The following is a 17,478-nucleotide window of genomic DNA, read 5'->3' on the forward strand; positions in this document are numbered from 1 at the left end:
TCAGTCAGAATTCTATGTTTCCTTTTACCCTAGTTTTAGCCATTATTCCATAATCTGTGCTAGGGTTGTTTGAGAGTATGATGTCCACTAAAAGTGGACATGCCTTGGCTAATAATTCTTCACACTTCCATATGCAGAGAACAATAAATCTGGTTTTGTATTGCACTTTGTGAATTAAAACAGCCCTATTTGTGAATAAATTTCCAATTTGCTTAACATAATGTGCAAATCATTCTTTTCTATTGTATGTTGTATTTGAGATCTCCAGCACAGTGAAAATGTCGTAACATCTCAGTTTGAGATATTAAAGCTGATGTACATTTCTTGGAAATTCCTACCAAATGACATGCACAGTATTTTATTGTTGTTTTGTGCATATTGCATACATATACATTTTACAATAGTCTGTTTATGATGTTTGGAATGTGCTTTGCACTCAATTAGCACTCAAAGCTTAGTCAGCTAAACTACATAATGCACAATTGGTATCGAGCCAGTTACAGACATTTTCTCAGTGTGTGACCATTTTTACTTGTACGTAGTTTTAATACTATGATGTTTTATACAGTATGTGTAGCTTCACAAAATTTGGCAGACTTTTTAAAAAAATTACAAGTTCCTTGTATAAAAAAATATTTTATTAAGGAAGTTTTTTACTATAAATTTGTCCATGAACATATCAAGTATTAAGTGATTTTCATGAAGAGATTAAAAATACTTCATCCCCAAAATATCAAATGTCCTTTGATTTCTTTAAAACCTCGTATATACATTTCAAACATTTTTTTTCAGCAAAACTTTATATTTTCTTTGTTATTTTTTATACACTAACTCACACCAGGTTGGTCAAATTGTAACATTTGTTTATCCTAAGTAGCTTTTACATGTAATAGTATAGATTTATTAATACTAAATACTAGTACTGTTCACACCATTCTAATGTAAATTTAAGTCATTTGGGGAACGTGTAGCTCATGTGGCACGTTGCTCATATGCATGGTTCATGAAAAATGTATATTGTTGTTATTTATTTTACCTATTCTAACCTTAAGTAACTAAAGAGTTCCCCCTTTTTACATTTTAGTTACTTTTATAATAATAAAGTATATACTTGAAAAACAATAAGTACTTTTGCTTTCTTTTTCTATTTTGCTGCTGACTTGATGACAGGCTACAAGTGGGGGTTACCCATTTTTAGATTTATTGGCTGTTATCTGTTGTGAGATTGATCTTTATATGTGTAAACCTCCTTCTCTTGATCTTGCTTGCATTCTCCTTCAACATGGCAAATCTGTTTGGATTGATGAGGATTTTGACAGGCTTTTTCCACTACCTGATTTTGCCATGCCTTCCTTTCCCCAACTGCAGAATCAGCTTGACCTAATACAGCCGTTCTTAAGCATGATTTTTGGATATGTTCTGTTTTATCCATTTCTCTGCCCTTTTTTGTTACATGATATATCCTCTTATCAGTATTTGGTCCCCATCCACTCACAGATATAAGGGCTGATGCTGAGCATTTTATTTTTCAGATGGTTGATAGTGCTAGCATGCCTTGCACTCTGTGAATTTCAGATCATTTTGCATTTACCTACTATCAGGCTGAATGTCTGTTTCTCAATAGTTAGAATTGAATTTGTCAGTTTGGAGATGTACTTTGGTCATCCTGCTTCTTTATCCAATGCCAAGTTTTCGTCCCTATGTTTTATCCTATTGATTCTCCTATGCTACTATCCAATTCCTTTCTGAGGTAATCCACAGAGATCCTGTAGGTTTTTTAAATGGATTTATTCAATTTAATTGCCTCTGTGTTGGCATGTTTGTCTTCTTCAGCTCCTAGTCTTACACACATGGTTTATCTATTGTTGGGATTTCTGGGGGAGGAACAAAGTCTTGTTCCAGGTTCATTCACTGCCTCCTTATCTCTGGAACTTACATGTGGCTCCTTTTCTTCAGTAGTATGTTTATAATATTATTCCTGAGACTGGAATCCTGCGTGGAGTTGGTGCAACAGCACACTACCATTTCTTTTTTGATGGATCATTTGTTGTATTTTGAGTTTATACATGTCCCTAATTACTGCCTTTACCTGTTCCTTTTTGCAGGAGTTCCTCATCTTGTCATCTTACACAATGCAGATACAGGTCATCAACAGTGCTCTTGACCACCTTGTGGTTCCAGTCCAGTGGAGGCTTGATTGTTTGATTTTATTTTCCTTTGGTGACCTTTCACCACAGATCTGTGAATTATTTGGGTTTTATCTTAGGGATTTGTCAACAATTTTTTCCCTTCTTCTCTTACCTCAGTTACAAATTTTTCTTTCCATTGCCTCAGGATTCTACCACCAGTCCACATCTGCCAGATGTGGTAAAAGTTCTTTCCCAGCAGGCCATCAAACTTGATAATCATACTTCTTTAGGTTTTCATGTCATACTGCTAGTAGTACTTAAGATAACCAGAGACTGGCAGCTTCTGATTGATTTGTCTTTGCCTCAGTCAACTTTTTATTCTACTCCTTTTTATTAGTCTTTTTTTTTTTCACCATCATGGGCTTTTCTTCAGATTTGTGGATAATTAGGGTAGACATCATAAATTGTTACCTGCATATCCTGATATCTTGTCAGTTGGTGATCATCACTGGGTATCTTATCAATTTCATGTCCTGTCTTTCAAGTTTGTTCTGGCCTCGTATGTCTTTCATTAGGTGATCAAGGCATTTGCCTACCATTTACATGTTCAAGTGTTGTGCATAACACTCATTGGCTTCTCCTGAAGGCAACCTGTGTAGGCTAGATAATCAAATTAGGGAAATTATTCCTGAAGCTAACACAATATCATTTGATCATTGTTTTTCTCAACCCTCAACCAAATCGGTCCCAACCTTGTTCCTTTCGACTTTGTTTTTTTGCAGATTTTTATTCTCTGTGCTCTTACTGCTCTCTTGCTCTCTCTTACATCTCATGTGGTTGTGTTGAGTTTGGGGATGTGATGTTCTACAGAAGCCCTAATCCTCTTGGGTTGAGCACATAGGCAATCTTTTTAGTGGACTTGGCATGATCAGTGGAATCTTGCACAGAATCCATTGGAAGCTCCAACTTCCCTTTTCTTGTAGATGATATGCATTAGTGGTTGTAAAAGGCTTGCATATTTACAGGTATTCTGGATTTACATACCTTCATGAATATTTACAATATCAAAATCCTGGAACATTTGGCTATATATCAAGCCTTGGATCATTTCCTTCATATATTCAGGTATCATCTAGTCTTGATCCATTCCAACAATTCTACAGTGGTGCCACAACCATGTGTTCATGGCTGCTCCAACTCCAATCTGTCTATTCAATACCTCTTACTCCATCCCTTCTGTGTTAACATAAATCATCAGTGTTTCAGTCAGCCCTTCACCTCCTTCAGCTACACACCTAGTTTTTATCCAGTCCCTAGAGAAGAGATCCAGTTTATACCAAAGGATAGCTTCTTACTTAGCATGTTTCATTTGTCTTTACTGTAGTGATGTTTATCAATGTAAGTGGAATTTTTTTTTGTCATTGTTGTTTGCATTAAGAATATTCACTCACCAGACATTTAATTCAAGACATATTCTATAAATCTCCAAGCCATACATAATATCTCTGTGCTGTATGTATTTCTCAAGATGTTGAAGTGTTTTGAAGTGATATTTATGTCAGTCCTCGAGGCAATGGTGAAGAATGGATAATTGATTACATGCAGTATTCTGTGTTTAATCTTTAATACTTATCATAGATTTTTAAACTTGGCTTTTTGATTCAGGGTTTTCTCTTTTCTTGATCATGGGATTTCAGGCTGCCCTATCCCACACTTTTCATTTTTCTAAGCACTGTTAAATATGTATCTCTCCTGCCTTTTTCATCTTGTATTCCTTCTGGATTGTTCATTCACCTCAGTATGGTGTTCTTCTGGATTGTTCATTCACCTCAGTATGGTGTTCTTCTGGATTGTTCATCCACCTCAGTATGCTGTTCTTCTGGATTGGAATGATAATGTAGTTCTTTTCTTTCTAACTGCTGTCCTTGTACTTAATTTTCCTCTTATCTGTTAAGACTTATTTCCTTTTTTATGGGCATCGTAGGCTGGATTATTCTGCAATCAACTATTTATGCACTCTATCATTCTGCATATATTCTTTTTTCATATTGGTCTTTCCTTCCAAAAGCTTCAATAGCTCAGGAGGCTAATTCCTCCCCCTAACCAATTTTCCTTCCTTCCATTTCTCACCTTTATCCTTGGCTGGATGTAGATATGCTATTGTGTTCTATCCAGACTCTATGTTCTTATGGTACCTGCATGGCTTTCTTGTGTAATGCTCATTCCCTTCATTTTATTCCCTCACAGACATTCTCTGTCATCTTGTCCCTGTACTTTGTTTCAGGTGTCTTCTCGTCAAATCAGGCATCTTTTTCTTGGCATGTTATTTCTGTCATCCCTAAGAAGAAACTTTTCAATCAGGCATGTGGATTTCCCCTTGTTTGTTCATATCTCATCATTTGCATTGGATCTTTTTCTACATCTTGTGGTTGTCTTCTGCCTGTAAGAATTCTTCAGACTTTGATGAAACAGTGACTGGGCAAGTTTGTTTGTTTTTAATATCTATATATATTCTTTTTTATCAGGTGTGTTTCTCGTTTTCTTTTCTGCTTTGTCTGGGCCTTACTCTGTGGTGAGTGATGTTTGACCAGCTATACTTAAGTAGTTAGATCTGCACTATTTAGCCATGATTACTTAACATTTATAATTTCCATGGCCAATAAATGCACATAACTGAGATAATATGTTCCACAAGACTTGTTTGTAGGTTTTTCCTTGTTATATATTTGGTCCATTAACATGCTCATCCCAGATTGTACTTCATGGGTAATACATAAGTTAATAGGTACCCATCCTTTCCACTGAATAAATCAGGTGTAGTATCTTTTTCAAAATAGAGTTTTGTGTTTACCTGTTACACTGTCTCAGATTTTGACTTTCCTTCACACTTTCTACTGCAAATTTTCTCCCATTTTCCTTCCATTGGAGTGTGAGAGTCCTTACCACTTTCAGGTTTTAGGCTGCAGAGGTGGTAGACCATAAAGACATCTTCTGAATGTGATAATAATAAAATACTTGTATAATGATAAAATCATTCAGTTGGGAGTAGGATGTTGGTATGCTGGTGTAGATGAGATGTTCTCCACCATGTATGACTGAAGTGAGCCCTCAAAATTACAGTTCACACTTCAATTGGGATTCCTCATTCTACTCCCACTTGGATGCTGGTTCCCAGGTGTTGGGTTTTGAATTTAGAGCTAAACCTATCAATATAAGTCATCACACATGTATTTCAGGTTTCTCTGTTTCCTCACTCAATTATACTCATTTCTTTCTCTACCCATGTTGTGAGTTATGATGGAAGTACTTGAATATTACTATGGTCTTTCCTCTGATGCTATCCCTGAACTATATTATACCAAGGAAGTAATTACACTTGGCACAATTCGTTTCACTTTGGTTTTGAGTAAGATGGTTTATATTACAAAACATTTATGACACCAGAAGTCGGGTTATCACATTTCTATAATGTTTCCCATTTATAGATAGAGGTATGAGATTCCCTACTGTCTGATGAACTTGAGATGAAGAAAGTATGTTCTTCTTTCCTAACTCCACCTGGACATTGGTTACCAGTAACCTGGTTTTAGATAGTAGTTGACTTATTGATGGTATAATCTTCATCCTTTCTCCATGTGTGTATATCAGTTTCTAGCAGCTTTGGTTTTGGATGTTTTTTGCTTGCTGTATACGGTTTATCATACCCAAGCCACTTTAAACCTGGAGGCACATCCTTTAACTCTTACCCACATTTATTTATTCTAAGGGATTTCAATTCTAATATATGTGATTTAGTGCCCTATACAACCATTGTTCTCTTAATTTGGACATGCTGCTCCCATTTTCTACCCATGTTTGTGACATCTCTTTCTACACTGGGTAAAAAAGTATACCTGGTAAAGGAGTGTTACAGTTTCCCAGTATAATGGTCTATTTTGGGGAACTGCTCTTTTAGAGTGTCCTTTGGATGCTTCCAGCAGATGCTTCTTTCTTTCTCTTGCACTTATCCATTCACCTGTTTGATGTGGGATTCTAGCTATTTATGAGAGAAAAGTTAATGTACTGTATCAGAAGTTACAATTTTCCAATACTGAAAATATATTTTCAATACTTACTCCGTTTCACACTTTCTTCCCACTGAAAACTCTGTGCTTCCATTTTCTGCCCAAACTCAGTGATAGTTTGGGTGAATCAAATAGGAGTCACATGTGTTGCATGATAATCTGAGACATTTGAATCAGTTGATTGTTTAGGTACATGGAAGTTTAAGGCATATGGCATGCAAAAAAAAAAAAATGTTTGCATATAGTGGGCAGCATTAAATTGGAATAAATATGTGAGCGGATGTAAGTACCTATCAGAAATATATTTTCAGTAGAGGAAAATTATAACTTCAGGCATTCTGTGTTAGCATTGTATTTATGTCTTAAAATGCATATGTGGAAGGTGCATAATTTTTTTTTAAAATTAGTCTTAAAATTAAGTCTTAAATCTTTATATGGTTCTGTCATATTAAAGCTTTAATAAACTCACCTTCACCATTTGCTTGATTTTGTTCATTTTCTTTCAAACATTGAATGAAGATGCAGATTTCCTAAATTATTCATCCTTTGATCATAGTAATGAGCTTAGTTCAATTATATCCCCCTATGTTCATTAAAGATGTTATAAGTTGTGTCATGAACATAATGAGATATGCTAGAGACAGCATAACAATTATGTTGACTAATTATTGTGTTTTAAATAATAGGTATATGAGATTTAATGACAAGTTTTTCAACTGAATTACAGATGTAAGGTAACAGAGTTTTGGGAGTACTTGCAGTAATATTAAATATTCTTGAATAAAAAAACTAAATGCATAGTACACAACAGAAAGCATCAATATAGCAATTTAATACATAGATATAGATGTCTTGTTTGGATATAAAATTCTGGTCTCAAATCACCTCTCATGTCCCCCTCCCATCTATAGAAAGTTGCTAAGCTCATGATAGTTTACCTTCCTCGGTGTGGATTCCTGTACGTGGTGAGGGGACCTCTAGGGAAGGTTCTGTTCTATCTGGTTACCTTCTCTGGGATCTAAACATCCACCCACGTGTTTGCCGTGCGTAGCGACCCGTGAAGGGGAGGAGAGGATCCTGGTGGTTGAGGGGTCCAACCCCAACGCACCACTTTGGCCTCGAATTCCTGTAGACGGGCAGCCTTTGGGTGGCCCCTCTTGGGTCAATCGGCTGGTCCACTTGGGCTAGAGTCAACCAAGTACCAGTGTTGAAAGTTCTCAATGGGTGTTGTGGACATTGTGCCTGATGCTGGTGTTTTGGTATAGTGCTCACGAAACCCTGGCGTTGCTGCATTGTCCTTGCGTGATTTTGTAGTGCGTCCCCTTGTACGGCTCCATGGTGGGTGGGGTCAGTGGGTACCGAAATTTTTTCTTTTTCCTATGGATCCTCCAATAAAAAATTTAAATAAAATTGTAAAAAAACAGTCAATGGGTAAACGACCACGTCTTGAATACTCAGAACAGCAATCTTCAACATCAGTAACACACGTACCTCATTTTCTTATATTACATTCTCTTTTGGAAAAACCTTTAGGGCAAATGTCCCCTTTTTTTATTCAAAAGGGACTTGCTGGCTCTCCAAAGTCAGTAAAGAAACTTCGATCTGGTGTCATATTGGTTGATCCACATCCCAACACAGTGAACTCCTCTTGAATTCAAAGGCAATTGGGGATATACCTATTGAGGTTACACCCCATGCTACCTTGAATTCTTCACGAGGAGTTATTGTTGAAAGGGATTTAAAGAACGTTCCTGAGTCAGAGATTCTCACTGGTCTCTCCACTCAAGGAGTTTCTGCAGTGAGGCGCATCTCCACTCGCAAAGATGGAGTTACACTGCCAACAAATACCCTCGTTTTAACATTTACTTCACCACGTGCACCTGCCACCATCAAGGCAGGTTATCTCATTGCAGGGTTCGCCATACATACCAAACCCTCTTCGATGTTTCCAATGTCAGAGATTCGGCCACTCAAAGACATCTTGTCGTGGTTCCCTGACATGTGCTCGTTGTGGAGGCAAGGACCACGATGCCTATGACTGTGACATGAACCCACATTGCATAAACTGCAATGGTTCTCACCCCTCTTACTTTCATTCTTGCCCAAAATGGTTGGAGGAAAAAGAGGTGCAGCGTTTGAAAACGACACATAACATTAGTTATCCTGAGGCTCGGAAATTGCTGTCCACAACTCCATCTCGGACATATGCTGCTGCACTTCATTCCACAACTACAGTGGGAGTGCAGACAGATCTCTCTGTGCCTCCAAGAGAATCGTTTTCAAAACAAATGAAAAGCCTTTTGACCTCCGTGGTTAAAAAAGGTTGATGAATCGACTTCCACACCCATCTCTGTTCCTCCCATACCTTCCAACAAACCTCAAGATCCACATGCTTCAGTTTCAAATACAGGCATTTCTTCTGATACATCTTTTTCTCCCACCACAAGAGACAAAACAATTATTCATTCGCGTCCTCAGTCACTGGATTCCCCTTCCAATAACAAAAACCTGCCCACCCGACCCAGAGCAGGATCCATGGAGGTTGATAGACCTCCTCCGACTAAAGACAGTAAAGAAAAAAGACGTGGTTGTAAACCGAAGGGTTCTCCAGCCACTTCACCTACCCGTTCTTAAAAATGGCCACCTTGATACAATGGAACTGTCGAGGTTTACGTTCTAATCTGGATGATATCAAAACACTGATTGCTTCCTACCATCCTGTTTGTCTTTCTTTACAAGAAACATTTTATCAAAACTGCTGATACTGTCTCCATTCGGCAGTTTTCTCTGTACAGAAATGACAGGTTGTGTGATGGTTGAGTACATGGAGGGGTGGCACTGTTGGTTGATCAACACGTGCCCACCCTGTCTTTGTCACTCAACACACCCTTGGAGGCTGTAGCCATCCGTGTTTCCTTGGGTCATACCATCACTGTTTGTTCTCTGTACCTCTCCCCTGGAGAGACATATGATCAATCAGATCTTGATGCTCTCGTTGAACAATTGCCATCTCCATTTCTAATCCTAGGGGATTTTAATGGACATCATCCCCTCTGGGGAAGTGCTATTATTGATGGGAGGGGCCGATCTGTAGAGCGGATGTTCTCTGATCACAATCTTTCTCTTTTCAATACTGGTTCTTCCACTTACTTTCATGCACCTAGTCAGTCCTTTACCACTATTGATCTCTCAGTTTGCTCCCCTTCATTATTCTCCCATATTTCATGGAGGGTTGACAGTAATCCACTAGGCAGTGATCATTTTCTGATCCTTTTGAGAGAGACTGGCCGTGGTCAATGCCACCCTACTCGCGTGCCCCGGTGGAAGCTGGATCAGGCAGACTGGTCCACTTTCACTGCTCTCGCAGAACTTGATCCTGCCATCATAAATCAGCCATCAATAGACAACTGTGTAGCAGCGGTAACTGACTGTATTACACATGTAGCTGCTCAGTGTATTCCTAAATCCTCGACACGTTTTCCACGATATCCCCGTCCGTGGTGGAATCCTGCTTGCCACTTAGCACGGAAGGCTCAAAAGTGGGCCTGGGATACTTTTCGTAGATATCCCACACTTTCAAACCGGGTTGCTTTCCAACGGGCCCGTGCACATGCTAGGTGGGTAAGACGTCAAAGCCAGAAGGAATCTTGGATTAAGTTCACAACCAGCATATCTTCTACCACCAGTTCCAAGATCATATGGGACAGGATTTGAAAGGTTAATGGGCACTACAATTCTGTCCCCCTCTCGATCTTACTCTCTGATGGTCAGAAGGTGACTGATGTTCGGAACAGCGCTAACACTCTAGGTGAAAGCTTTTGCCGGGTATCTAGCACTTCTGCTTGTTCATCCACTTTCCTGGCCATCAAGACTCGGGCAGAGCGATCACCTCTTTCTTTTCGAACTGACTGTTTCTTTGACAATAATTGTCCCTTTACCCTGGTGGAACTAAAATAGCCCTTCATCGGTCTACCAGTACATCTGTTGGACCTGATGATATTCATTATGACATGCTGCACCATCTATCTCCTGCTTCTCTTGATGTCCTTCTGATTGTTTTCAACCAGATCTGGCAGGAGAATGTTTTTCTGATGCCTGGTGCTAGGCTATTATTTTACCTTTCTCTAAGCCAGGGAAAGATCCCAAGATTCCTTCAAACTACCGTCCCATTGCTTTGACGAGCTGTCTCTGTAAGACATTAGAAAGGATGGTTAATGCTCGTCTTGTTTGGTTCCTTGAATCAAACAACCTCCTCTCGCCCACCCAGTGTGGGTTCCGTCGACAGCACTCCACCACAGACCACCTAATTCTTCTTGAAACATCTATCAGAGAAGCCTTTCTCAACCGCCAACATCTTGTATCAATATTCTTTGACATAGAGAAGGCTTACGACACAACATGGAGGTATGGCGTTTTTGAGACCTCCATACATATGGGTTACGTGGCCATCTACCCATGTTTATTAAAAATTTTAATGGACAGGAGATTCCAAGTTCGTGTGGGTTCGACACTTTCCCGTTCTTTTGTACAGGAACTTGGAGTCCCTCAAGGCTGTGTATTGAGTGTCACACTTTTCAGTGTAAAGATAAATGCCATCACTGAATAACTCCCTCTCACTGTTGCGAATGGGCTGTATGTCGACGACTTTCACATCTCATGTCAGTCGTCAAACATTAGATATATTGAGCGGCAACTACAAACCGCCCTCAATTGTGTAATGGAAGTGGACTCTGGCTGACGGCTTTAATTTCTCTCTCTCCAAAACTGTATGCATGCACTTTTGCCATCAACGGGGTATTCACCCTGATCCTGAACTTCATATCGGTGAAGTTTTGCTGCCAGTGGTCCCAGAGACCAAGTTCTTGGGGCTTATCTTTGATCGTAAACTGACCTTTATACCACACTTAAAGCAGCTACGGGTCAAATGCAGAAGAGCACTGAACATCCTCCGTGTTTTCTCTTCTACCAGTTGGGGGGGGCAGATCGCTGTTCAATGTTAAAGGTATATCGTGCTCTTATTAGATCGAAACTTGATTATGGATCAATGGTCTATGGCTCTGCCAGACCCTCGGCCTTAAAGATGCTGGACCCCATTCATCACCAAGGACTTCGACTCTGCACTGGGGCTTTCCTTACCTCTCCAGTTCAAAGTATACACATTGAATCTCATGAACCTTCTCTACACCTTTGCTGTTTGCAACTATCTTTACAGTATACTTCGAAACTTCATTCCTTACCAAAGCATCCCACCTGGGAATGTGTTTTCCTTCCTCGGTGGGCAGTACTTTTTCAGAACAGATGATCTGTCATTGCTCCGTTTGGCCTTCGCATCCGGGCGCAATTGAATGAATTGGGTCTGTCCTTGGATAACATTGCAGATTCCACAGGTTGGCCCATCCCACCATGGCTTATTACAGCCCCCAAATGTGACCTTTCTTTCAGTCACCTAAAAAAGGCAGATACTCCAGATTGGAAGTACCGTCTTTTATTCAATGAATATCTTTCAAACAATCATTCAGTTCCCATTTATACAGATGGTTCTAAATCAGGTAATTCAGTGGGCTCTGCTATAGTTTGCTATGGTTTGCTATGGGTCAGTAGTTGTGTGCAGAATCCCTTCTACAGCTTCTGTGTTCACTGCTGAACTGTATGCCATATCTCTTGCCCTGGATCATATTGCAGCTGAGCAGTACTCCAACTGCACTATTTATACTGATTTGCTTAGTTCTATACTTGCCTTGGAATCGCTACACGTTAGCTCGCATCCTATTCTCGCTGATATTCGAAACTGACTGGCCCATTTCTCATTAGCAGCTACTTCAATCCAGTTTTTTTGGATACCAGGCCATGTTGGTATTCACGGGAACGAGCTTGCAGACATGGCAGCTAAATATGTCTGCTTCAGCACCATCACTCCTATGCCTATTCCGACATGGACTATGGTGTTGTCTTCAAGGCTCGGCTCCGTGCCAGCTGGCAGTCCACTTGGAGTGAGCAACGTGACAACAAACTTTTTCAAATCAAACCCAAAATTGGACTTTGGCCATCTAGCTTCCGTAAAGTTCGGAAGGAGGAAGTTGTTCTCGCTAAGCTACGCATTGGTCACAGTTTTTTAACTCATCATTTTCTTTTATCAGGAACTGATGCACCAATGTCTAGTTTGTGTAACACTCAAATCACTTTCAGCCACGTTTTACTTTCTTGCCATCGTTACAATTCTCAACGACGGCAACATTTTAAACACATTTTTTCCCAGGGTCAGTCTGTAACATTGGACAGAGTTATTGGTGATGGTGACTCTGTCCACCTTGATAATGATTTTAATTTTTTAATGGCCATTAATCTTTTTAATCTCATTTAAGTGTTGCATATTTATTCATTACACCTTTTAAATTGTGGTTCCTTTTTTACAGTTTTAATCTCTCTCCTTCAATTTGACATTGGACAATGGCCAGAACATTAAATAACTCGACACCAGGACTGGAAAGGCCAACTTCAGGTGACTAACGCTACTGTTTGAACTATTCGTTTGAACTACTCGTTAGTCGTCCTGGCGAGTTGTTATTATACTTTGCTCCATATCATTTCACACTTTTACTACTTAACTTTTAGTACTGGCCATATTGACTTATAACCGGTGGTTTTATACTTACCTGTTAGTCTTCCTGGCAGGTTAACCAGGACTGGAAAGACCAACTTTAGGTGACTGGTTTTACGCCATTTTCTGTTTTAATTGCCGTTTGCTTTTGTCTTCAATTACTTTTACAAATTTTACTCCATTTACTGGACATTTGGCTACTCATTATTACGATTTTATGTTTTTTATACTTACCTGTAATAGCTGCTATGACACATAACTCAGAACCAGGACTGGAAAGGCCAACTTCAGGTGACTGACGGTGGTTTTGAACTTACCTGTTAGTCTGGTTATGATCATTACCTTTTGCTAGAGTAAATACCTTACAACTTCTTATACTCTGCTTTCTATCTTAACATTGTGGACTAGGTGTCAACATTGGTTTTATACTTTTTTGTTTTACCTTCATTTCCATTTATGTCTATTACTACATTTATTTTTATTTTTTTTATTTTTTACATTTTTACCGAATGTCTGGTGCAGATAGCCTTGCTGCTTTGTGCCATAAAACACTAAATCAATCAATCAATCATGATAGTTTACCAATCAGAGTGTAAATGTTAGTTCAAGTAATATAGACAATGTCGAATGGATCACTTGCTGTCATTGGCTCCACAGTGATCTGAGAAGTTTTGTGTTTCGTTTTTTCTTTGCTTCACATTTTGTTGACAGGTGTTTATTGGTTTCTTTACTACAGGGTTATTAGGCTGTATTGAGCTTTTATTTTAGGTTCCACGAAATTCATTCTCCCCCCTACCTTCCATCTGCTGTGATGAAATAGCTTTATCCCTTTTGTGTCATTCACACCTTTTGTTTTCTTGATTAGGAAGTTGCTTTCATTTTGCAGGATTTAAAGTCTCTTGAACCTTTACACACTTTTTTTTCTTTGCTTTTGTTAGCTTCTATGTGTAGTAGTTTTAATTTTTCTGTTAGTTCCATAGAGATATTTATACTTATTTCTAAGTAGAAATGTTTGATAAAAACTCTTTATTTAGAGTGCCAGGATGCCCTTAATCATTTACCCAAGGTATGGTTGATAACACAATCAAAATAACTTTTTGAATGTTTTTAACTATTTTAATATGTTCTTTCTTAATTTATAGTAATAAATTACAACTAGTTTTAAATGTTGATAATGCTCAGTAGTTGTAACTTGTTACCCCTGGAGAACAGTTGTTATAACATTTATGCAGTTTATACATTATACATTCCAAAAGTCTTGGATTATGTGGCTTTATGTTAAACTTATTGGTAAATTTTATAAATATAAAGGTAAATATTTAATAAAAGGTTAATAAATGTTTGAAATGAAAAGAATTTGCTTTGAAAGCAATGTTGAGTCATGCTATTTGAATATTTAGATTAATTTTAGAGCTGTACACTTAAGAATTTTATGTAAAATTCAGTAAAAAACAAGAAATCTCATAGGCCCCTTGGATGTGAAGTTTATTATGTTATTATATACTCAACAGTAATTTTATCTTTGGAAGAGAAAATAAAATGACTCCTGCTAACTATGACTAGGATGATATTATTTTTGATATAAGTAGATATGTGGCTACATGTGAAAAGCTGTGCATGCTTAGACTTGTGGTAGTAGTGTGCAACAGCCTTAACCAAATGTGAAATTTGCGAACATTGTCTTTTTGACCAGACTCGTATTGGAGAAGGAATGCTTGCTATAATTCCATATTTACTATATATATCTACACAAAATATTACAAACTTCTACTAAAATGTATAAGTCTATTCTACACAAAAAACACATGTATTACAAATTTAATTGTACTTCAAATATATCTGTGAATTAATAAGTCTTACCTAAGACTGACAAATAGGAGTGGAAGGTGGTGTTTTATGTGAAGAATAAAAATATTTTTACCCATCAAACAGTTTGCACATTGGTTTGAATAACTTTGACCTACAAAATGCATATCTACAGTTTTTTCAGCATCTGTTTTTACTGTCCTTTACTGTGAACTGTTGCTAAATGAACAGTAAAATGAATAATTCATAATTCTGACATAAGATACATAATATCATGCTTAATAGTACTGCTTTTAAAAAATTGTTGCTTATGTACTTTGGTCCTCAGAGTTAATGAGTAAATTTGATATGCTATACTTTATTATTGATCTTTTAATATAAGATCCATAAGAACATATATTGAGTAAAATCATCTGTAGTTTATTATTTTTACTTACAATAAGTGTATATAATGTTGCACTTTGCGAGCTTTAACAACTTATACTAATATATTTAAAATAAAATTAAAAATATTTTATTCATTAGCAAATTTCCTAAAAATTCACAATAACCTATAATAATATATATTGCTATTGTTCCACTAAACCTTTAATAATTTCTTCGTATGCATTTCAAAACATTGATAAAAATACATTATAATTTGTACCTTTTCTTTATCATTTTGATTATATGTTTGTACTTCTGTTATTTTTTTGTTATTATACTAACAGAAAAACAACTTTGCCCATTTCTTTTAGAATAGTTGGTCCATCATGTATTGCTGCAAAACATAAAATTTAGTGTTTCAAATAAAAAGAATTGTTGAGTGGCAGCTTTCCCTTGTGTCAATATGCTCTTATTGTAAGTGATTTTGTATGAACTCTTTACAAAAAAGCCTTCAACCATACTGATCACTTGTTAGCACATATGTGATACTTGATTTACTAACACAAATAAACAGTATCTGTGCCCTATAGTTGGAGCATTTTCATTCTGAAAATGATTTAAAAGAACCTCAATATTAGTGTATTTTTATTCATTGTCGTTTAAGGTAACACTTTCCATTGACAGCCTTACTTTCAAAAGGGTAAAACTAAGAACTAAGTATCACTAACAACTGATTATTTGCTAGCTTTGCAACACTTACTCAATTTGTAAAGGAAACAGTTTGCAGCCAAATGTTTTATTTCATGCTGCAATTAAATCCTAGAATTTTTATGTGGAATACAATGAAAGGCATGATAATAAAAATCAAAACATCTTTTATTGAGAACATTAATTAACAGAATTTCATAAAAAAGTTACCTTACATATTAGTTGTAGTATGCTTAATTGAATATTTACTGTACTTCAATACGTTGGACTTTAGAATGTTTCTGTAGAACAACTTTAGTTTTGTGGGGATTGTTTTTTTATTTTCTTCTAATACTATGCTTTTGTAATAACATGAAAATTACTTTCAAAACTAGTTATTAGATTTTATGTAATGTTAAATGCTCTGTTTTATTACTGAATCACCATGGAGACTAATTCATGACAGATCACATTGTTGTTTTTTCAGAAGAGTTTAAATTTGGTTAATCTTCGATCCATTGTTCAGTTCTATGGGAAATTTCCAGACAAGTATCGGTAACTATTATTGTTTTTTACTTGATTTCTTTCTCAACAGTGAGTCGTGTATTTAATTTTAAAATAGACTATAAATAGTGACATTTTATATTGATTCAGTTATTAGAAATTTAATAATACTCTATAATTGAATATATCACAGTGTGTATAGGAAGAGAAAATGTTTCAATGGATTTTTAATTTAATGCATAACATATATAAAGTAAAAATCTAAACCAGTGTGACAGTAGTAAATCTAAGAATGTACAGTGCTAAAATATTGTTTGATTCTCTGAGATGGACACAGTAAATAGTCCATTGTGACTTTTCTCTTAAAAGCAAACAATAAACATAATATAAACTTAGTATTGCACCAGCTAAAATAATAATAATTCTTCAATATTGCATCAATCATTGGTAGCCTCTCTTAAAGGTCTAGTAAGCTGTAACAAATACATCAATATAAAAATGGTGCTATCTGTATGCTGGTCCTTAAACAGTAATAAAGATTTAAGATCTAAAGCCTTAATATGTACTGTATTCCATCTTTCTAAAATTCCTAACTTTTTACCATCCATAAAGAATACCAGGTATTGGCATCCTGATTTTGATCTCTCCCTTCTGTATCACTTCTTCAGCATACTTTGATTCACCATGCAACTCTGTCTCTTAGTTGGGTCTTTCTTCCTCATGGCCTTGGATAATAAGATTCCATGCATGGTGACCTATGAATGGGAGGAGAGGATTCTGGTGGTTGAGGGGTCCAATTCCAACATACCAGTTTGGTCTTGAATTGCTGTAGATAGGTGGCTTTGGGGTGGCTCTTCCCAGGGTCTTTCAGCTGTTTTCCCAAGGCTACAGTCAACTGAGTACCATTATTGAATGTTCTAAATGGGTGTTTTGGCACTTGTGTTTTGCTATAGTGTCCATGAAACCTTGCCATTGCTGCCAAGACTTTTGCTTTCAGCTCTGTAGCACGTACCATTGTAGGACTTCTTGGTAGGTTGTGTCGGAGGACATCAAACTTTTCTCTTTCTCATGGTTTCTAACACGTCTCACTCGCTTTCTCTTTAGAATAAACAACTCGTGATTGATAAGGGGTCATGCTTGGATGGCTCTAATACTCATTCACAAGCTGCAGTTGATGATGTACTTTGATTCCTCATTTCATGTTGCCTATCTGGAAAGTCCTCTAAGCAGGTGTTGTCGTTTTTTATTCATAAGGAATTGGTATGGCTTGCTGGCTATCCTAAATTTTTATCAAAATTAAGGTCTGAAGACATTTTAGTTGAAA

The 17,478-nt window shown here is 37.1% G+C and overlaps 1 protein-coding gene across 7 annotated transcripts in view; it reads left to right on the forward strand.

The window, feature by feature from the left end:
* Positions 1 to 17,478, forward strand: part of LOC143256962 (TBC1 domain family member 31) — a 66,853-nt gene that overhangs the window by 15,181 nt on the left and 34,194 nt on the right. For 5 of the 7 annotated variants that reach the window (XM_076514899.1, XM_076514906.1, XM_076514901.1 and 2 more), the window contains one exon: positions 16,138 to 16,205. The exons of the other annotated variants lie outside the window; for them this stretch is intronic. In XM_076514899.1, coding sequence (XP_076371014.1) covers positions 16,138 to 16,205 — 68 coding nt within the window. The remainder of the gene's footprint in view (positions 1 to 16,137; positions 16,206 to 17,478) is intronic. 7 annotated transcript variants of the gene reach the window in all.

This window comes from Tachypleus tridentatus, chromosome 7, assembly GCF_004210375.1.
Source record: "Tachypleus tridentatus isolate NWPU-2018 chromosome 7, ASM421037v1, whole genome shotgun sequence".
Taxonomy (NCBI): Eukaryota; Metazoa; Arthropoda; class Merostomata; order Xiphosura; family Limulidae; genus Tachypleus; species Tachypleus tridentatus.